Here is a 23,656-nt window from a genome sequence, read left to right on the forward strand (position 1 = left end):
ATACTAGCTGGAATCCAGATCTACTGACATATTTGATAGAACAAGTAACTTTTTGCATCTAATTTACTATAAAGTTGGCCTATTCATACCTGATATTATAATTCATACTATATATTGCTCCTTCTCAGAACGTAAAAACTAGAAGTAAAACCCTGAGCTCTGGTAAAAATTTATTTCGAGGTATAACAAAACAATTCTATCGTCCTCCTCTGAATCCACCTCGGCTAAAACCACCGCGGCCACCACCACCTCTTCCACCAAACCCACCACCACCTCTTCCACCAAATCCGCCACCGCCTCTTCCACCAAATCCACCTCTACCACTAGATCCCCCTCTTCCACCGAATCCTCCTCTTCCTCCAAATCCACCTCTGCCTCCTCTTCCTCCAGGACCACCTCTCCCACCTCCACGTTTTGCCACACGACCACCAGCACTAGGGAGGAATCTTTGAAGAGGTAACAGCTTGGCTGGGTCGATGTAAAACTAAAAAAAGAACAACATTATTAATAGATTGATTACAGCAAAATGGAAATGGAAAAAGAAAACAGAGAACTGACAAAAATAAAGAACAAACGCATTAGTTTATTTGAAAACTTGAACCGACAAAAAATATTGAAAAAAAACAGACTTCCAAAAGGTATTAGGAAATCCAAAGAATAATCTAAGAAGAATGATTTTCACCAGGGAAAACAAATTGGAAATTCAAAAAAAAATTAAATGCAATGGGTTTCCAAATTATGTAAAGAATTTAAATTGAATCATCAGTTATGCCAAGATGCAAATCACACAGTTCATCCATCATCCGTCTACCAGCAAATATCCACTTGGAACTCCATACCCCCTCCCCCCAAAAAATAATCCGATTCCTCTAGCTTTGATACTAGGTCCTTAAAATGTTAAAATAGTTGCTAAACTACTTCAACTTGAAGAATAATCACTAATCATGCAACGAATAAAAATTGAAATTTAAATGTAAAAGGTTCCTACCATTGTAAAGATAGGTTTAACAAAAATAATAATTAGTAAAATAGTATGATTTATGAAATTCAATTATATTTATTAAGAAAATTAATTCAATATTAAAAAGGTAAGGGATATAGATCCTCGAGAGCCTTGGCTGGCGCATAGAGCGTTTAATTGATGTTTCAGTTTTAATTTTCACTCTTAGATGAGTGTTCACTCTTTGAGAAGTACCTGAGTCGTCATTTCCCTTTAAAAATAACAATAATAATTTGTTTTTAACCCGCTACAAAACAACAAACACAAGCGGAGTACTAGGAAAAAAGAAACTTCTATATACAAAAATATAATGCACAATCACTAACGGAAAAACAATCTAATTAACGGGTGGAAACAACCAAGAGAAAAAACAGCATTATCAGCTGAAACAGTATTTAATCTTTCAAATGACTCAGTAATATCCGTAGCACCGTATTAACTAACAATGGCACGATTACAGTAAGAACGAGGCAAATAAAGTTGGTACTTCAGGTACCGAAAGTACATCACTCGAATTGATTTTAGTTGCTTCTTCTAGAGCAGTGGATAAATACCAGACATAAATAAAACGGAGCGGTCACAAAATGTACTATAAAGATGAAAATAGCGACGAAGACCACACTGCCTTTCCATAACAAACAAATACAAAGTAGAGACAATAGGGAAAATCTTTTCAAGACAGTGGAAATCAGTTCTGTGGATATTTCGGCCCTATGTCCAAGGGCCGTCTTCAGCACAATACAAGAACAAGAGAGAAACTACGGCCCTTGGACATAGGGCCGAAATATCCACAGAACTGATTTCCACTGTCTTGAAAAGATTTTCCCTACTGTCTCTACTTTGTATTTGTTTACTATAAAGATGGGCGAGTGCTCGTCGTGAGCAACGACCACGATTAGCGACGACTTTCCCGTAGCCTATCTGAAGCTTTTGTTTAATGTTGACAGGAGCTTTTACACGGAGCCTAGAGAGCGTACTGCAAATATGGATAGCAAGCCACTTAATAACATTTGCACATCGAACTGAAGAAGATCCACACAGCAGTGCAAAAACTCTAGCTGGTGATTTTATGAATCTCACAGAAATGTGAGTACCTGGAATACTCACAGAAGTTCTGTGAGTACTAATACTCACCGAAATGTGAGTACCTGGAATACCAGGTACTCACATTTATCAACATTCAGGGTGAAACCGATATTAGAAAAAAGACGAGAAACAAGATCAACTGAGTGGACTAGGCCTGATCTTGTTTTGCTAATCAACAATATATCATCTGCGTAAGCAACGTAGGAGATATTGGTGTAGTCTTGAAAACAGGTCGATTTGATATTAGTTAATACATGATTAATTCACATTTTGAATAGATATGGGGATAAAACTCCAGCTTGATGAACGCCTGACCTAATAGGGATATTTCCAAAAACACGTGACTGAATCTTCAGTCCAACATAAGAATAACCATCCCAAAAACGGAGTAATAGCATAATTGACAAATTAACTTCTGATACAACGAGAGAATGCCAAAGCTGGGCATGGCAAACAGAATCAAATGTCTTAGCTAAGACAAATGTACAAATTTCAAGTTCATGACCGCTGGTCTGAGCATCCTGTAATAGAATAGCTAGTGCGCGATGAGCATGTTGACAGCCAGTACGTGATTTGAATCCGGACTGACTCACATCAAGCTCACAGTTTGTATTGATATGTTGCAGAAGAATATATTCAAATACCTTACTTAGATTGTAGGCAACTGTAATTGGTCTAAAAAAAATTATAATTCAAGGGGTTTTTCTGCGTTTCAAGAAAGAAGTGACAGTTCCGCATAAAAATGAATCTGGAATAAGGGAAGATGACGAAGATATCTGGAAAAATAATTTTAAATGTGAAATCAAAGCAGCAACTGACTCTAAATTCAAGTGATCTACACAAATACCATCAGACTCCACGTTTTTGATTTAAGCTGCTTTACACCATTTAGAACAGCCACAAGGGAAACAGGAGTAACATGTTTTTGTTGTCAGAGCCGTTATAGCGAACACTGTGTAAATACCGTTTAAAATGCAGCTTAGACCTTTGTTTTAAATCAAACACATGTCCCCTCTTTGGTCGGCCGCAGGCGATCCAAATCCACAGCCACAATTTAGCACGGTTCTTGACAGATTTTAATTCAGGATCTTCCTTCTAGATACAACTACGGGTATTAGACCGCACTCATATTAGAGGCACATCAACTTCTTCAGCACGTTCTAAGCATTCAATGATACAGTAACAATAGACACTCAAATTCAAACGAGCTAGAGATGAGAAAGCACCAGCACAAAGCAGATAAAATGGGAAACGGACATTAGCAAGGAGTTCAGATACAGTAGTAATACATAAAAAATTATTAACAGTCAACGAATCCCTTTTGTAATACCACTTCTCTGCACTTGTGCCTACCAAATTACGGCTAGTTTGATTCACAGAAAGGGTAATGGCTCGGGGCAAGTGGTTGTAAATCGTGTTCATCTTCATCTACGCACACTGTGGAACAAGATATAGCAGTAGAGCAAATACAATGATCAATATTAGATAAAGCCCCACTTTTACGAATGTAACTGTAATTAAGGTCTTTTTCCACGATTCGATAATTATTTGGGAGGGAATTTAAGACTAGGTCAGTAAATGTGGACTGGTTAAGCACAACACAGCTGGAATCACCAATAAAAGGACATTCGTAACCACACTTTTCTATGTCTGTGACAAGATTCTTCACAGAGGAGCACGCACAGGAAAATCGACTGAGGGAAACAATCCGTTTTTGGTCCCATGGCAAGTATACATTGAGGAGCACACAATCTGCGATTTTTATTGCAATGAAATTGTCGTTAGATTTATAGAGGGAAGGCGACAGATCCGACAAACTTTACCTAATGATGGAAGCTAGATCAGCAGAGGATTTCCCTCTGGTGCGCCGTGCGTTGGTAGTGAACACAAAATCCGAACTGCTCCTTTGCAGCGAATTGAAACTGACAGCAGGGAGAAGATGCTCTGGAAGAAATAAATATCCTAGTCTGACATTTTCTGGTTAATTTTGTGGTCCTTATCTTTACTCCCATTTATGTTGAAGGAGCATAAACTTAAGTCCCCCAATCCAGTCATTTAGGGATGTTAGTCTTCTTAGACAGGACTTCGCAAAGGATACGGAAGGTTGATGGATACTAAAGGATCAAGCATTGGCATCAATCCCAGCATTATTTCATTCGTTTATTGGATAAATGTTTGGTTTGGTGCTTACAGCAAACTAAACTAGTCTTATTGAGATACGGAATTTTGTTCAAATTAAGCTTCCCCATGTTTTATATATTAATAAATACTTATAGACGGCCTTAAGTACTCTGTTAGGCCCCACTCTGATCCCTTTGATCTCCAATAGTTCCTACATTGATGACAAAAAGTGTAAATAGCATTTAGCTTTTTTTCAAACCTGCAGTCAAGAATATCATTTCATTAAAACCCAAAATGGCAAAGAGGGGGAGCCCCTTTCAAGCCTCAGAAGCTGGCTTGAAGAGGACCCGAGAACAGCGTGACCAAAATCTTTGATGGCGGTGATGGCGATGGTGGATGGCGGCGGTGGTGGTTGATAAGAGAAAAAATAAAATACAATTCAATCACTTTAGGTAGATTGCCGTTGAATGCCAGTTATACCAGTTTCAGCCCCATTTTAAAAGTTTTGAATAGAGTAGCCTCTTTTCGCCCCCCCCCCCAACAGTATCTACAATATAAGTATTCAAGCATAATAAAAGAAATTAATGGAACCAACCTTTTCGTCTTTGAAAGACTTGGCTTTGACATCTTCACTCAATTTAACTGACACATAATAATCTCTAAGCGTTCCAAAAATTTCATCTACCTTTCCAACCTGCTGTTTGTTTTCTAGGAATATAGGTGCATTGAAATAAGGTACGTCTTCAATTGTGCATTTGACAACTATGTCATTCTCGCAGGGATGCAAGAAGTGACCCATAGGCACAACCTAAAAAAGAAGGGAGACATCATTCAAAATTTTGTTACAAAAGAGGTGCAAAAACAAATGAGCTGCATGATAGATTAAATGTTTTGGCTTTCAAACATATCAGAAATTTTTTTTAATTTTAATGATTGTAGACAAATATATCGGTTACATTAAGAACTCAAAATGAATTACTGACTTATTTTGAGACACATGCAAATTTCCTATTTTCAGAGGATATTCTTACAATGTATTTTCAAAGTTATTAACAATATGATTATTTTTCTGAAAAAAATAACCCTCAACCTACCGTGGTCACTTTAAATCCCTAGAAAAAATATTAACTTAATTTTAGCGTTTTACAATTTTAAAAACGGAGAAAATGCTTAATAAATGTTTAGGCGGTGAACGAAGGACACTGCTGGGAATGTCAACAATGAAAGCAACAAAAAAGGGCTTATATCATCTCCTTATCTCCCCGAACAAAGAAAGTAACACCATAACTAAAACAATGGCTTTATCAATCAGTTATTCAGACCAAATCGTTTAACAAGCCGACACTTTGCTGGGTTATCAACCTTAAAAAGAAAAATCTGAAAATAAAGATGTAAACAGGTGAAACCAAAAACGTCATAAAAGGCAAATGTCCCCTCTGAAGCAAGTGATTTTGTGACTAACATACAGCCTTAACTTGTGCCAAAAAGCAATATATTTATCTCATTAAATTCATTAATATCAAATCTATCCACTAACCAACCCATAATTATGGTACTGCCAATACTTTTTCTTTGGTAAGGATAAAGAAAGGAAGTATTTAAACGTGCATAAAAATAGGAAAATTGTCTTTTTTTCGACGATTTTGATAAAAAAAATTCCAAAGGATTTTAATCCAAAAACTATGCATGCCAAAATTAAAAAAATTAGTTCGGTAAATGGATAGATCTGAATAATAGGGATTGCAATGGCGCTGCCTAAGTAAAGAGCGATGTGGGCACAGTGTATTCCGTTTGTTTTTGTTTTTTTTTTGTCTCAGACCAGGGCTCTTCGTATCGAAAGATTTGTCGTAGAACTTCGAAAAAGGCGTATTCAATTGGAAACTGAAACGGCTAGTGCCCTTTTTAACAGTCGAAAGTGATTGGAGGGCAACAAACCCCCCTCCCAATGCCCACCATTTCCCCAAACACATTCAATGAAAATTTTGAGATAGCCATTTTGTTCAAAGTGGTTGAAATATCCGGAAATTATGTACTTGAACATAACAACCTAACCACAGTCTTCAGGGCAAGGGTTGTAATTTATGCCCTGGGGGCATTTATGGTTTATATAGGAAGGGGGATCGTATGAACTTCAGAGGAGGCTCACTGGATTGCTAATCAGAAATTTTAGTGCCCTTTTAGAGGTTCAGGATGATGAGAGCGTAGATAACCCCCTCACACACACACACCTCGTGTTTTCCCAAAGACCATCTGATAGAAATTTTGAGATGACCATTTGTTGTCGTAGGAATTTCGAAAAAAGGCTAATTCGATTTGAAATTGAAAGGGCTGGTGCGCTTTTTAATAGTCAAAAGTGATTGGAGTGCAACTAATACCCCTCCCACACCCACCATTTCCCGAAACCCATTCAATCCAAATTTTTAGATAGCCATTTTGTTCCACGAAATTAAAAGGTCCTGAAAGTACGTCTTTGAGGATAGCGACCTCCCCAGAGGCCTTAAGGCAAGGGTTATAGTTATACCCTGGGGGCATACAAGGCAGGCCTATATATAGAGAGGGTGATCGTGTAAACTTTGGAGGGGGCTCATTGGATAGGTGATTAGAAGTTCTAGTGCCCTTTTTAAGATTTTAATGGATCAGAGGGTGGATAATCCTCCCACACACACACACAAACACCTCACATTTTCCCGAAATGTATCTGATAGAAAGTTTGAGATAGCCATTTGTTATCGAAGTAATTTCCAAAACAGCTCATTCGATTGGAAATTGAAAGAGGCAGTGCCCGTTTCAAAAGTCGAAAGTGATTGGAGGGCAAACACCCCCCCCCTGCGCCGACTATTTCCCCAAACACATCCAATAAAACCTTCCACAACCCTCAGGGCAAGGGTTGTGAGTTATGCCCTGGAGGCATAAAACTGGGGGCGTAAAACTACCACAAATCACCATAACGAATAAATGAAACCCAAAACGAACAGAATTACAATAAATAGCCGAGTCAAACTCAAAATGAGCAATAATTCACATGAGTAGGGCTGATAACCCCTATGCCAACTCAAGACCAGAACAAAATTTGCGCTTTACTGAAAACAAAATACATTTGAGAAGTTTTCACCTTTCTTACTTTCATAAATGTAAAATTCTCAAAACCTTAACGAAGAAAAATCAGTATGTGTCAATTTAACTGACAATCCACGGTCATTTGTTAGTTTGTTTTCAAAAAGGGACTAATAGGGACCCAAATGGGAAGGAATTTTGAATGCCATTCATGGTCAAAAGATTCCTTTGCTCATGAAACAGAAACTGTGGCCAAGTCACCCAAAGAATCATCATATCCATGAGCTTTGGAAGGAACTTATTTTCCATGGAGATCGGTGCGTTATCTTTGTTTTTTTATTTGTTAAAACTTTCAGCTGTGTTTATTTAAAAGACAAGAAAGCAACTTCAAGACTAGAACAATTTAAAAACAACCCAGAGGTCTTCAGCTTGCAAGCTAACCTATTCACTTGGCTTTTTTGTGAGGTTGGTAAACTTCCTTAGCAGGTCCCACTTCCTTGTTTGTATGTCCTTTTCAGTCCGCTTTTTATCATTTATTTCGTTTTTTCACCTTCTAACGTTTTCATGGCACTCTATAGTATAGAATTGGCAAGGCGATATCCACGGAATCATTTGGTCACCACTATCTTTAAGCGATCAAAGGCCTTTTTCAAGAGGGTATCGATAATTGCTGGTTTTTGCCTTTCAGAGGCCCCCTTTTCTTGCCATAATTCCTCAAGTCTCTCTATCTCTTTTTTTGCTAGGGACGTCAACTAGGCTTAGCACCCTTTCCTATTCTTGGTTTCGGACGCTTCTGTCAGAAGCTTGTTCTTATGCCTTGCTCTCCACACAGTCTTAGTATTTTGACCAAGCCAACCCAATCAGAGCCAACAAGTCTTTAGAATTATGTCAGGTAATGCAAAAAATACTTTAAGAGTGCCGGCCACTGATCAAACACTCGGCAAATAGCAGGACCCAGCTTCAGTCATCTTGTTAAGATGTGCTGAATAAAACTATTGTATGGGACACCTTTCTTTTTCAGGCATTTTAAGAAATCCTCACATCTTGAAAACCAGTCAAGCAAAGAATGCCCTCAGATGACAACAAAGTTGGATGAATCCTCTCCAAATTCCTAGAGCCCTTTCATGAATGCGTTGTGGACAACACGGACGTTATACGCTCCAATGTTCGCAAGTTCCACTGAAGATTTTTTCTTCTTCAATGCATTCATTTGGAACCATATTTATTGACATTAGGTCCATCACTGCCTATCATTAATAGTCTTTCAAAAGGTAAATTCTTGCTCCCAATGCATGACATCATCTTTTTCATAATGCCCTCACCAGTTGCTTGTCCCATGAAATACGTCATCAGATGGCAGCTCACAGCTTGATCTCAACAATCTGTAGCTTTTTTCCTTCACTCTTTGTAGTTTCCTTGCATTCAAGAACAAAGTGAGCTTCATCCATGTCCTTCATAATAAGATTCTGTTTACAGTATGGGTGAAGTGCATCAGTTATCAAGTACATAGCTTTCTTCACACCCATGAACATCCCAGGCGGTAGCTTACCAGGGAACATGACTTCAAAGACATCAATCATTCTGTCACACAAACCATCAAACATTGCAAGGAGTTGACTGCCTAGATGATTTCTACTTTGTACGCAGCATCTTTGCCACAAAATATCTCGGAAGTTTTACCTCCAACGGTAGCTGAGGGTTCTTCTGATTAGGACTGTTGCCTAGCAGATCCACACAATCGTAACTGTAACGGATTGAAATGGATTGCAACCTGTTTCTTTTACGTATCCAACAAAGCGAGCTGATTCAAGGTGTAAAAGCCTTTGCATCAGTTAAAGTTTTTCCTACATATTTTGCATTAAAAGGCAAACTCATCATCACCAATCCTACACCATTCGTTTATCTTGCTGCCACTCATGTCACCTTTAGTTTAAAGTGACAAAACTTGTAGTTTCCCAATGCCTTTCCTAAATAAACTCGGAAGACATGAAAAACAAGTAGGTTCAAACACAGGAGGAAAAACACTGAGTACAAGATTTTTGTTATCTGTATATTCAACTCATGGTACTTATCTCTTCTCATTCAACCTACTTTTAGTTTATTAAGTAGCGTTTAGAGGAAAAGCATTTAAATTTGTATCATTGGAATACAAGTCAATTCAAACGAATTCATACTGGTATGGTTCATTTTATGTAGCTACAGGAAATCATCTACCCTTAAACGTTACATGATCTGACCAATCCGTCCCACCCACTTTATGAGCCAATGTTACTCTCTATCCTTGAATGGTATGGCAATTTGACCCATCTATCACACCCAACATATAAATCAATTATGTGCTGTTATTAGCAGCCAATGTTTGCAACAGTTAATAGACACTTTGGCGACAGACAAAAGATCCCACAGTTTTGTTGCTTCTTTCTGAACTGCAACAATGTAACCAAGAGACCAATACAACCAGATTTGTGGAGAAGCTATATTATCTCAAGTAGGTCTTTCAAATATATCAAGCTTAAGTTTTCAAATATACTATGCTCCCAAATAGAGAATTTTAGGGACTTTTGGGGGAGTTAAGGGACTTTCTGCATAAGAAGGGACTTAGCTTTAGGACTTTTAGGGACTAATTCCAAGCCCTGAAATCGTTATTTTTAAGTTCAGAAAGGGTAAAACAATACCACACATTATTGCCAACTAAAAGAAAAATATGATTGAAAAAATTATTTACTTACTGTTTCTGGAGGTCCCTGGTCATAGCCTCCTCCATAACCACCGCCACCTCTGAATCCCCTACCTCCACCTCCTCTTCCTGAAACAGAAGAAAATTCTAAAGGCAAACTGAAAATCATGCATCAGGTATAGAAAAAAATAAATTTATCTTGATCTCACTGTAAATCGATGTCCTAATGCTTACACAGAAACTGTTTAATCCAACTTTCACCTTTCTGAAACCTCAAGATGCTTTTTTAACCGAGATTAGGAAGCAATTGGCTGGTCTAACACTGGTTTTAGCTTGTTGGGTACAGGTTGGGTAGACCACAGACAATAGCAGCCGAAGCAGTCTTGGCGTTCTTGCAAGTGATTATGTTAAAATCTTCATTACCTTAAATTGCAGCTTGGAGCAATCTAAGGATTTCCTCTTTATAGGCTCCATGAAGAATTAAAGACGAATTGAAGACTCATGGGCTTCCCAATCATATTTCCACTCAACGTCACTCCATTCAGCATCGACTCTTGATTCGTAGTAAGTTACGTATATTTTTTACCTATGAAAACGTTCGTAAAAAATTAAAAGTAATAGTCGCCTTTTTAAGTAATCAAAAATTGGAGGGCAACTAGGCCTCCTCCCTCGCTCCTTTTTTCTGAAAATCTTCTGATTAAAACTATGAAAAAGCCATTTAGCCCCAAAAAATTAATGTGCAAATTTCGTTTTAATTATTTATGTGTGGAGAGCCAAGATAAAAACATGCATTAATCCAAAAACGTCCAGAAATTAAACAAAAAAAACAAGTTTTTTTTTAATGAAAGTAAGGAGCGAGATTAAAACTTAAAACGAACAGAAATTACTCCGTATATGAAAGGGACTTTTCCTCCTCAACGGCCCGCTCTTTACGCTAAAATTTTTAACTGTTTTAAAATGTAGAGCTAAGAGAAAGAGTTAAGAGAAACTTTAGCGTAAAGAGCGGGGCGTTGAGGAGGAAAAGCCCCTTTCATATACGGAGTAATTTCTGTTCGTTTTAAGTTTTAATCTCGCTCCTTACTTTCATTTAAAGACTTGTTTTTTTGTTTAATATGAGAAAAATCTGGCAACTTATGAATGCAGTCCTTCATCCCAATTACAAAAAAAATAGCTTGCCAAATACATTAATTTCTAAAGAGACAATAACAGCCAGGTCATACTGGCTGAATTTTGCTCTTACTTTGCATCTATAGAGAAATCAATTTCTGAAGATATTTTTATTAATGCTTTTTCTACCATTGACTATAAAAAGTACCTCAGTCCTTCTAGTCAAAAATTGATGGCTTTGAATCCTGTTTTAGAGTTTGAAGTCGAGAGCATTGTCTCTGAGCTAATAGGAGCATTCTATTGAAGACCTTGCCAAATTCCTGCCAAGGCTTTGAAGTTTATATTACCCTCTATTTTATCTCCTCTCATCATTCTTATGAACTTATCATTTTTGAATAGAACTTTTACTAGTTCCCTAAAATCTGCCGGATTAGTTGTTCTCTGTAAGGGTGGCTCTAAAGATGATCCTTCTAATTATTGACCAATTTTCCTTTACCAGCATTTAGTAAAATTCAAAAAAATGTCTTTATTCTAGCCTTATGTTGTTTCTGCATAAAAAAATTCCATTACAATCATTTTGATTTTCGCCCTAAACACTCAAAAGAACATACTTGCATGGCCTTGGTGAAGTTCATTCACGACGCAGGGGTAGAATCCCAGCTGCAATTTTCCTTGATGTTGGAAAAGTGTTTGACAGTGTATCACATATTATCCTACTCTACAAGGCGGAACACATAGGGATACCGAGAAATAGCTATCATTGGTTTGAAACCAATGTTATCATTGATAATTTATTATCATTGATAAGGTTTATCACTATTGACCTTATGCTTCGAGATCAATTCCATATTGATTTTGGTGTCTTTCATGGGTCTATTCTAGGACCTATTTTTTTTCTTATATTCATCAATGATCTTTTCATTGCTGTAACTGAACAAACTAAACGAAGTTTTTGTAGTATATTTTATCAAAATTTTGTTCCACTTAGTGAGGCGGCTCAATACCCAGTGCTATTTGCAATTACAGATGATAGTACTCTTGGGTGTTCAAAAATTAAGGAGTATTCCCTTCACCATGAAAATGTATTCTGTCCTAGACAAAGCTTTTGGCTGGTTTGATGCACATTGCCTTGCCCTAAATCGCCCTAAATCTAGTCTACTTATTTTTTTTTCAGATCAGGTACTTCTTGTCCTTTGGTTCTAACTATTTCTACCACTTATGGTGATATAACTTGTCCTACTGATAGACATGTTAGATTCCCGGATATTTTATTGGACAAAAATCTTACTTTCAAGCATCACTGTGTTCTTGTGAAACTTAAGCTCTCTAGATGCCTAGGAGTTCTCTTGAAGCTTTCTCGTTTTTTTTCCCTGGTTCAATAATAAAGATCCTCTTTCACTCTCTCATTCAACCTGATTTGCACTACTGCTAAACAGTATGGCTATCAACATTCTCTTCTTTCACCTTCCCAGTTTTCAAAATATATAACAAAGCAATTAAATTAGCGTCTGAGGTGACAGGCCAGCTCAGCATTAATTTACTGGATGGTCAATCCAAATACATTCTTCTTTCCTCTTATTTAATTTTTAAGTATTTTCATGAACTCCTCCCTAACTTCTTCAAACCATTATATCTTTAAATTCAAAACTATGAAATGAGCCTTGTGTTTCTTTTTCTCTCAGAAATGACATGGATATTTTCATTCATAAAACTCTAAGATCAGCCTTTAATCCAGTTTTTTGTGGTGCCTCTCTATAGAATTCCCTACCAGTTAAAACTCGGCTACGTCATTCTAATAGACAATTTAAAAAGAGCTAACAAACCACCCTTTATACCTAGAGAATTTGGTTCTCTCTTCTTTTCTCTTTTCTCCTCTATCTTTCCTTTTCAATTTGTTTAATTCATTGATTTTGATTGGCATGGTGTTTTTCAATGTTGTTGTTTGATTATTTTTTCTTTTCTTTTACTTCTTCTCCTTCTGTTTGATTTTAGTGCTATTTTTTTATGTTATGTTTAGTCTCCCATTCTCACAGGTCAAAGAACCTTTGTGGGGGTATAAAGTTTTGTAAACTTTTCTCTGTTTCCTTTAAATAAATTGTTTGATATTAGTAACATTGCTGCCTATCTTAATGAGTTTTTCAAGAGATAAATTCCTACTCCAGATACATGACATCAGCTTATTTTACAATTTTCTCACCAGTTGCACATCCCATGAAATATATAACTAGATGGCGACTCACAACTTGATCTCTTAAAGAATACCAAAAGCGCCCTCTAAAATGTAGCTTTTTTGTCTTTGCAGCAGCTAAGATTGTTCCTGCATATTTTGTACTAAAAAAAAACACATCACCAATCCAGTATCATTTGTTTTACTTTGAAACACTCCTGTCTTCTTTATTTAACCAGGAGCCATAATATTTGCTGTTGCCAATTGCCTTTCCTAAATATACTTGGGAGACTTGAAAGACAAGTAGGTCCAAACACAACACGAAAAACATTAAAGTTTTTGCCATCTGAATATTCTACTCATGGTAATCTTCTTACTCAACCTTAATTACCTTAATTTGCACTTCGGAGCAAATCAAGATCTGTAGATCTGTTGAATGCTCCTGAGTTGAATCAGTGATGTCTCATAGCAGGTATGAGCAAGACGGAATGTCCCACTCATACTTCCAGTCTTTCGTGGCCCACTCTTTATCCAGTGCCTTCTTGAATGCTTCGGGGGTGGGGGCTGAGACTGTTGCTTCGCACAGTTCATTCCAGGGGTTGACGACTCTGTTGGTGAAGAAACTTTTTCTGGCCCTGGTTCTGACTGACTGCTTGAACAGCTTCTTTGAGTGTCCTCTGGTGCACTGTGGGGGGCCTGGGTGGATGGGCAGGATCTTGGCATATGATGAGTTCAGCAATTTGCGGGTCATCATCATGTCGCTACGGTTGCGCCTGTACACGAGGGTAGGGAGGTTGAGAGCCCGTAAACGATCTTGATAAGGTTTGTCTCCAAGGTTTGTGATGGCCTTGGTTGCTCTCCTCTGGACTCCCTCAATTAGCCTGACATCTCCTTTGTATGTTGGGAAGGCAGCGCACATGCCAAAATCCAAAACGGGTCTGACTAGTGCCTTGTAAAGTTTCAGGAAAACTAGTGGGGATCTGCTGGTAACTGTTCTTTTGATCAGACCTAAGTTTGTGTTGGCCTGGGACACGCTCTTGATGGTGTTGGCATGGAACTTGAGAAGGCTGTCAACGATGACCCCAAGGTCGCGTTCCTCTGTGCTGGTCTTGATGGGTGAATCGGAGCTGGAGGCATGTTCATGCATATGGTATTGGGCGCATGGGTTTGAGGATCCAAAGTGTAGCGTGCTGCACTTGCTTATATTAAACGATAAGAGCCATTTGTCTGCCCACAGCTGGATTTTCTGGACATCTGTTTGCAGGGATTTTACATTCACTGCTCCAAATAGCTTTGAGTCGTCAGCATAGAGAGACAAGTTGTTTTCCACCTCGCTGAATATATCGTTGATGTAGATGTTGAACAGTGTAGGACCAAGAACAGTTCCCTGCAGTACTCCACTGATGACATCACAGGGCTCGGAGAAGACCTTTTCACCTCCAACACCAAATAGCCTGACACTCTGGGTTCGTCCTGACAGGAAGTCCATAAGCCAATCAACCAGGTTGGGGTGTAACTGGGCAGCAGTAAGCTTTTCTCTTAGCCTTTTGTGTGGGACTTTATCAAAGGCCTTAGCAAAGTCTAGTAAAACTAGGTCCACTGGCAATCCTTTATCAAGCAAATCTGTAATGATGTCATATGTTTCCAGTAAGTTTGTTTCAACTGACTTTCCTGGTTGAAACCCATGCTGATTAGGGGATAGGATATTGTTGACTTTCAGATGTTCCAGTATTGCATCATTGACCACTCTTTCAAGGATTTTTGCGACTACTGATGTGAGACTTATAGGTCTGTAGTTTTCTGCTTTAAGTCTGCTGCCTTTTTTGAATATTGGGGTCACAAAAGCAGTTTTCCAATCAGATGGGACAGATTTGGCATTAATAGACTTTTGGAATAGGTCAGACAGTGGTCCTGCGATGATGGTTGCCAGTTCCTTCAGCAGTCTTGGGTGCAAGTGATCTGGTCCAGCCGATTTATTTGTGTCAAGATTTTGAAGCCGTTTGAGGATGTTGGAGGGGTTGATGCTGACTTGCTCCATCGTTGTGGGGGCTTCATAGCCCGGGCAGTTTGGCAGGGGGCCTTCCGGTTCACAAGTGAAAACTGAAGCAAAGTGCCTATTTAGTTCGTTTGCTACATCAGTTATGTTGGTTACGGTAGTGCCACAGGGTTTCACCAGTCTGGAGATAGTTCGACGGGAGTGGTTCTTGCTAGAGACATAATTCCAGAATTTTTTAGGATTTGTCTTACATTCTTTGGCAAGATTAGACTCCAGATTTTCGTAGAGTTTTCTGGTGAGGTTTCTCAGCTTGTTTCGTGCCTTGGTGAATTTTGTGTGTTGCTGCAGGTCTCCTGACTGCCTGAACTTTTTCCATGACCTCTTTTTCCTGTTTATTTCTCTTTTGATGTCTTTTGTCATGTAGGGGAGGGATCTAGGTTTTGGTTTGAAACTGGTCTTTGTGTGGGCATCCTGAGCTTTCAGCAAAACACCCTTGAATTTGGTCCACTGTTCGTCAATGGACCTGCTATTAGTTTATCAAACACCCTCAGGGAAAGAACATATAATTTGTACGATTGGAATGTAAGTCAATTTGAACAAATTAATACTGGCATGGTTCATTTTATAAAGCTAAAAAAATTATCTATCCTTGAACATTACCTCAATATGACCAGTTCATCCCCCTACCATATAGCCTCAATGTTCCTCTCTATCCTTGAACAGTACAATACCACTCATCTATCCCACACATAATAAAGGCCAATTTTGAGCTGTTATAAGCTTCCAATGTTTACAACAGTTAATATACACTTTGACCATAGATGAAATCCCCATTGTTTTATTGCATTTTTTTCTTAACTACAATGATGTAGTCAAGAGACTAGCATGGCCAGATTTATTTACAAATATACCATGTTCCCAAATAGGGACTTTCTGCATAAAAAGGGTCCTGGAAGGGACTTTAACCAAAAAAGGGACAAATTTTGAGCCCTGTAGTGGGTTTCAAGGGGAATTGAGCAATAACCAAAATATTGTTTCAATGTTCCTATGCTAGAGTGGTCAGCAGAGATACTTCTGGATTTGAATGAAAGAATGGATATGTCCCATTAGCCTACAACCGTTATGTCTGACTGTTGTAAAGCCTGTTACACATTTGATAATGCTGATCACATTCATGATACAGTGAAGAATTTGGCAAATTTTTATAAACCTGACCTCTGATGCTCTTACCCAAAATAAAGAGCAAATGCAGCAAACCAATGTGTTCCAGTATCCCAGAATATGGCAAAACAGACACCTACATGGTAGGCTATTTAGTTGAATCTTATTTTTCATTTTATTTATTCTATTTTATTCAAAACAGGAAAGAGCCATTGGCTTGTCACAATACAAATACAAGAAATAACAGATCAACAGTAACACTGCAAAACACACAACAAACATGTCCTTCAGCAAAAACAACTGTATAACTAACTGTATTACATAAACTGTTTTTCATAGAACTCAGTTTCAACAAAAGCACTCTTAAATGTTTGCACAATTTGTAAAGAAACTATGGTACCAGGTAAACTATGTCTAAGCTTGTTTCTTATTTAATAAAGCTGCATTGACCTATTATCTTGTACACTTGCAGCTGATACAGTTTACACAAGTTTTATTAAGTGGCTGAGTAATGACTAAGCTTGAAGAAATCAGCCCAGTCCACATTATCAACAGTGGAACAAATTGATCAGGTCAATTCTGTCCCATCAAAACTACAGAGAAGGAAGTGCCAAACATTTCAGTTAACACTGATATGAAATGACTGAAATATGCCTGATGTTTTAAAAAAGTATTGGGTATCAAGAAAAATTGCACCACTTTTGATTAGAAACAGCTTGACTTCATACTCTGACAATCATACTCAGCTTAAGGATGACACACCAGCCAAAAACCAAGGATCAAATTAAAGTATGTTTATTTTTCAGGTGTAGATGGCAAATAATACTTCACTGTTAAATTACCTTTTTTCAAATTTACTGATACAAAAGCTCAAGAGCAGAAAAAAAAATGAATGAGTAGAATTTGATTATTTCAGAATGTGGATGATAACAGGAAGAAACATGTTCTTGAAATTAATTTAGACTTCTTGTATTAAAAAGTAAGAATTTCATCACTTTTAATCTTAGTTTTGCTTACAGTGTAAAATCCCAGGCACTTGGACAAACGTCTAGATTAAAATGTCTTTTTCCTAAACATGCACAATAGGCTCCTAATGCAGGACAGGATATACATACGTTTAATTAGTTGGGATTAGCTAATAGTTTATCAATGGCTGATAAGCTAATCACATTCTTATTGAAAAATTTAGACATATTTAATGGTGAACCTGTCTAATTTCTAGTTAGCCTAGTATATTAAAGACTTTGAAGCAATTTGACCATTGATAGCCCTAGGTTATGTTTGAAAAGTAACATAATAATTGATGGAAATTGATTCAAAACATATAAAACTAGGAAAAAAACAAGGAAACATATAATTCATTGATACTTGCTGCATATTGAAGTGAAAATTCTATGTTTTTTGGTTAGTTTTGTTGGTCTTGCATAAGACAATCAGAGGGTTGGGTTGAACTGTCAATTACAAAAACAAAATCATATCTATGAACATAAAATTAGGTATCTAAAAGTGACCCTCTTAGTCTAAAGGCCTTTTCTGGCAACATTGTTGATCAACAATCTGTTCTGGCAAGACATTATTGATCAAGAATTGTGCTCTAGAGACCAACATAGGTTTTCTTGTTCAACAATGTGTCTGAAAAAATTACTTACAATTAAAATTGTTATTTATCAATTTTGTTGGAGGAATCTAAGCAGAAAATTTCAAGGTTGGATATCATGGGTGATTTTTTTGTTTTTACAATTTAAAAGAGAAAATAACAATTAATTTGTCATAAAGGTTTTGTACATATTGTCAACTAGCTCTCTTACCTGAAATAGACATGATAAGGTACTTTCTTTTGAATTACCTATACCTTCTCCCTCTAAAGGGCAGTGAAGAAATCTTGTTGTATTCTATGGAATAATTCAAAATTGATTAGAATTATGGAAATTCAGAAATGAAAAGATTTATAAACAGCAGAAATTACAAGAGTAAACATGAGTTCAACTGAAAATAATAAAACTATGTTCGAGTGATTTAGAAAATATTGCTATTTCTTTCCTCAATAATAACAATTTATTATTTAGCAAAAACTATTGTTGATTTGTCCTATGAAGATCATGACCTTGTACAAAATTAAATAAAAAAAACAAGTTTTTTTTAAACTGCAAGTAAAGACCAACATTAAAACCTAAAACGAACAAAATTTATTCTGTATATAAAAGGGGTTGTCCCCTCCTCAATGCCTAGCTCTTCACGCTAAAGTTTGTTCATGCTAAAGTTTTCACAACTCTTCTTTTTAAAACAATAAAAAAAAAACTTTTGCATAAAGAGGTAGACATTGAGGAGGGGACAACCCCTTTCATATACAGAATAATTTCTGTTCGTTTTAAGTTTTAGTGTTACTCCTTACTTGTAGTTAAAAAAAAAACTTGTTTTTTTTATTTCATTCCTGAACATTTTAGAATTAATGCATGTTTTGATTTTGGCTCAACATACATGAATAATTAAAACAAAATTTGCATATTGATTTTTTTTTTTTGCTAAATGGCTTTCTCATAGCTTTGATCAGATGATTTTGATACAGAAAAGGGCGGGGGAGGAGGCCTTGTTGCCCTCCAATTTTGGTTACTTAAAAATGCAAGTAGATTTTTTATTTTTTCTAACAAACGTTTTTGTTAGTAATAAACATGTGTACCTTACAAATTAACTTATGTAAAGAATTTTTTTATTGTGTATTTTTATTATGCATATGAGGGATTTCATTAACTTGCATGGCCTAGTTGTCCACAAATTTCTATATTTGTGTATTTATTTGTTTTGCCCCCAAATCTGAAAGGGGTTCAAGACCTTGTTCTTTGCACTAGAGCTTGAGTTTTGTCCCAAATCCTTAAAAATAACCCTGAATCACAAAGGCCATAGAATAAGTAGTTGGAATTACGAAAAATACTTTAGTGTAAAGAGCAAGGTATTGTGGAAGAGACAAACACCCATATATATGTAATATTTTATGTTCATTTTAAGTTTTAATGCTGCTCATTACTTCCAGTTGAAAAAAGAATTATTTATTTTCTTATTGTTTTTTTTTTTTTAATAATACCTGAAAATCCTGTGCCGCCTTCATGGAAATTCTCTTCCCTCATGATAAATTTTACCATGGGAAGATATTCCCATGTAGCCCCCTCAACCAACCCACCCCCAGCCCAACACAAAAAGGTCCTCCCAAAAAACGGCTGTATACTTCATAATAACCTTTACTATATGTAAACAATAGTCAAAGTTTGTAACTTGCAGTCCCTCCCCCAGGGACTGTGGGGGATTAAGCTATTAGGTTTGTGACTATGTTGAACAGAATAGCTATCTCAAAATTATGATCTGGTGACTTTGAGGGAAAATGTGCAAGGGAGGGGGCCTAGATACCCTCCAATTTTTGTGGTCACTTAAAAAGGGCACTAGAGCTTTTAATTTCCATTAGAATGAGTCCTCTCATGACATTCTAGGACCACTGGGTTGATACAATCACCCCTGGAAAATAAAACATCCAAACAAACAAACAATCCATAATCTCTTCTGGCAAAAAATACAAAATTCTATGTTTTTGTAGATAGGAGCTTGAAACTTCAACAGTAGGCTTCTCTGATATGCTGAATCTGATGGTTTGATTTTTGTTAAGATTCTATGACTTTTAGGGGGTATTTCCCCCTATTTTCTAAAATAAGGCAAATTTCCTCAAGCTTGTAACTTTTGATGGATAAGACTAAACTTGGTGAAACTTATACATTTAAAATCAGAATCAAACTACAATTCTTTTGATGTAACTATTGGTATCAAATTTCGGTTTTTTAAAGTTTCAGTTACTATTGAGCCAGGTTGCTCCTTAATACAGTTCATTACAATGAACTGTTTGATAATCTTGGACTGCTTGATCAATGGGTTGAGGCTTGGCTTCTTAAATCTAATGTTGTCAAGTGCCATGTCATTTGCTTTGGCAAAATGAACCCTTGTTGATCTAAGTTTTTCTCAGGTTACCCACTTTCCTCTCTGAATACTGAGTAAGATCTTGGAATCACAACTGATAATGAATTATAATTCAGCATTCATGCAAAGAAGTAGCTGGTGCTAATTCAACCATGAGGCTGATTTAATTTATTCTTTCTACCTTTTCCCCTAAAGTCATCAGTCTTCTATATTAGGGAATTGTGCATCCTAAGCTTCAAGTTAGAATGTCTCTACCCTCCCCTTATTTTAAAAAAAGACAAAAGTGTTGGAAGATGTGCAGAGACATTCCACCAATGTGATATCTGGCCTGCAGGAGCTAGCAAAGCCAAAACTCCCAACTCTTGAATTCAGGAGAAATAGAGGTGATGTCATTTGAACTTATAAGTTAATGAGTGCTAATACACTTCCAGCATTATTTTCCAGTGTTGGTCCTAACTCAAGAACTAGAGGTCACCAGTTGAAACTTGTTAAGCATCCAACCCTATTCAGAGTCCATGCTCAATTTTTTTCTTCAAGAATCATCAGCAGTTGGAATAAATTATCTGAAAAAACTGTTATTGATGGATCTGTGGACACCTTCAAACAGAGAATAGATTCTGAGTGATCCTCCAAGGAGTGTATACTCAACTCAGAAGCTATGGATCAGAACAATGTAAATGATCACTAAAGAATCCTTAATACAACTCAAATCATCAACACTAGAACTCTACAAGGAGAAAACCTTAGATTGCTACAAGCTGTAATTTAAGGTAATCATCAATTGCTGATAAACAAATCTGGGTAAGTTTGGGACTTGATGCCTTTTTCTATACTCTTCCTGAATACAATAGTTGTTCTACTTTTTGACTCAATTTTAAGCCATTTATGTACCCTTGAAGATAATACCTTTAATTTCTTAATTTTGTTACAAAAAAGAGTTAAAATAATGGTCAAAACTTCCTATTTGATAACAATTCTATTTTGCTAAACTATATAAGCTAAAAGCATTGATTTATCACAATTCAACTTAATACAGTGTTACTCTTGTTTAAACAAGTTTGCCTATAAATTGAACCAACTGTGAAAAATACCAACTTGACAGGGAGTAGGAGAAGAGGCAGTGGAGTTTTGTCTGGGAGTCACCAACTCATGAGCACTACACGTCTGGAGGGGGAATTGGAAAACCAGAAAGAAGTAAAGATTAAGATTCTCTCCTTGGAGAATATCTAACTATGATTATTTTGCATATTATGGAGTAAGAAATATTCTCTTAACATGTCACATTTTGTCTAGCTGGGCTACTAGGCTTATAATGCTGGTTGGCTAGTAGGCTAATTTAAGATTTGTATATATATATATATATATATATATATATATATATATATATATATATATATATATATATATATATATATATATATATATATATATATATATATATATATATATATATATATATATATATATATTGTCAAATTAGCCATCTGGTGGTATCCCATCTGGAGCACTTTAAAGCCCTCAATAAGTATATGACTATTCATATTAATGACTTACCAATAAAGTGAACATACCACTTGATGTCTTTTTTATGCTCTTTACAAATATTATAATCATTTCTATTGCAAATTCAAATTTAAGCAGTTTTTGAGTTTTTAAAAATAATGAATTTTCAATTAAAGTATGAGTTATCCATCATTTTCACACAAAATAATACTATGCTTTCTTAGTGCTGTTTTCTTGGTTGTTTTTGACACAATAATACTACATTTTCTTAGTGCCAAAATTATTTAAAATAAGGTTAGGTTAGGTCAAAAAGCACTTAAATTTGCAATAAAGTAATTATTCTATTTGTAAAGAGCATAAAAAAAGGAATCCAGTGGTATATTTACTTTATTGGTAAGTCAGTAATATAAATAATCATATATATACTAAGCTCTCACTTGGAATAAGGTGATTAAAATAAGCTGAAAATACAGAACCAGAAAACATATGTGAAATACATTAGCCTAGCCTAATTAGGCACACAAGGGGGGATATATAGTAGAGCTATAGTTGAAATGTGTTAACTCTAATTATTATGCAGATAAAGAAGTAAGAATTTTTGTTTCTATCCTTTTTATCTGCCAAAAATAAGAAAAAAAAGTAGCCTATTATCTTTGAGGTCTATTAAGGACTTGTATGTTGGCCTTATTTGTGGATCAGTAATGTAAACTGCCCCAAATTTGGGTGAATGTTGGCATTACCAGAACAATTTTTTGGGGTCATGAAACTATTGTTAATAGATGCATTTTGACTTTTTGGACATCTTTTCTCTCTTGCAAAAATACTGCAAACTCACTGTTATGGAGTTTTTCAAACTGAAAGTTGGTCATTTTTCTGTCAATTTCCTCTGTTTTTTAATCTTTTTTTTCTTTTCTTTTTCAAAGTTAACCTTTTTTTTCTTGATTGAGCATTATTTGATGATAATATGCACAATAGAAAATAGATATTAGATAGAGGTTAGGTTAAGTACATTCCAAAGGTGAATTATTTTAGGCTGATTCTTTTATAAATAATCTTCCCTCAATCAAAAATCAATGAAAACAGAAAAGATTGCAATTCTATATGTATAAATACAAGAATATTTGGGCTGGAAAAACTCCATAACAGTGAGTTTGCAGTGGTTTTGCTAGAGAGAAAAGATGTTAAAAAGTCAAAATGTATCTATAAACAATAGTTTCATGACCCAAAAAATTGTTCCAGCAATACCAACATTGACCCAAATTTGTTCTTGTTGATCAAGAATTTGTTTGCCAGAAAAGGCCTTAGGATAAATCTCCATCATTAAGTGTATTTAAAATTAGCCTACTGTTTAAATATTACAACTAATGACATACATATTAATGAAAGTAAGACAAATTTAATGGTGAAGCAATCCACTAAGCTATCTATGCAGCCTAGTCTAATAGATTGCTGATTTTAGGCTACTGACAAAACTGTGGTAGCCTAGTCTAATTGGTTATCTGAATCCTTGGTATCTGTCCCTATTATATGGTTAACTAGTGGCGTAACAGCCCTAAAGTATCTTGCAGGTTGGCACTAAGCATTTTCAGTAGCCTACAAAAAAGAAGCCATGGCTATGCTCATTTGGAGGCTAACTGCTTTAAAGTGTAAAGAGTATAGAAAATCTCACCTCCTCCCCCACGGAAACCTCTACTTCCACCACGACCTCTGAAAGACATTTTCCCTCAATAGGCTATTAATGCAAAGGACTTCGAGATATTATTTGTTCCCACACGTCCACACGTGGTTTCGCAAATTAAATTTCTGCCTCTTCTGTAAACATTTGAA

General features: G+C 36.2%; 1 protein-coding gene across 1 annotated transcript; it reads right to left on the reverse strand.

Moving 5' to 3' along the window:
- Positions 1-157: 157 nt before the first annotated feature.
- LOC136036039 (H/ACA ribonucleoprotein complex subunit 1-like) lies at positions 158-23,656 on the reverse strand. Its single transcript, XM_065717969.1, has 4 exons — positions 23,499-23,656; positions 9,991-10,067; positions 4,803-5,015; positions 158-484 (listed from the first exon to the last, which is right to left on the reverse strand). Exons 1-4 carry the CDS (start codon positions 23,545-23,547, stop codon positions 197-199), a joined length of 627 nt encoding a protein of 208 aa, XP_065574041.1. The 5' UTR covers positions 23,548-23,656; the 3' UTR covers positions 158-196.

This window comes from Artemia franciscana, chromosome 15 (genome assembly GCF_032884065.1).
Source record: "Artemia franciscana chromosome 15, ASM3288406v1, whole genome shotgun sequence".
NCBI classification, from domain to species: domain Eukaryota; kingdom Metazoa; phylum Arthropoda; class Branchiopoda; order Anostraca; family Artemiidae; genus Artemia; species Artemia franciscana.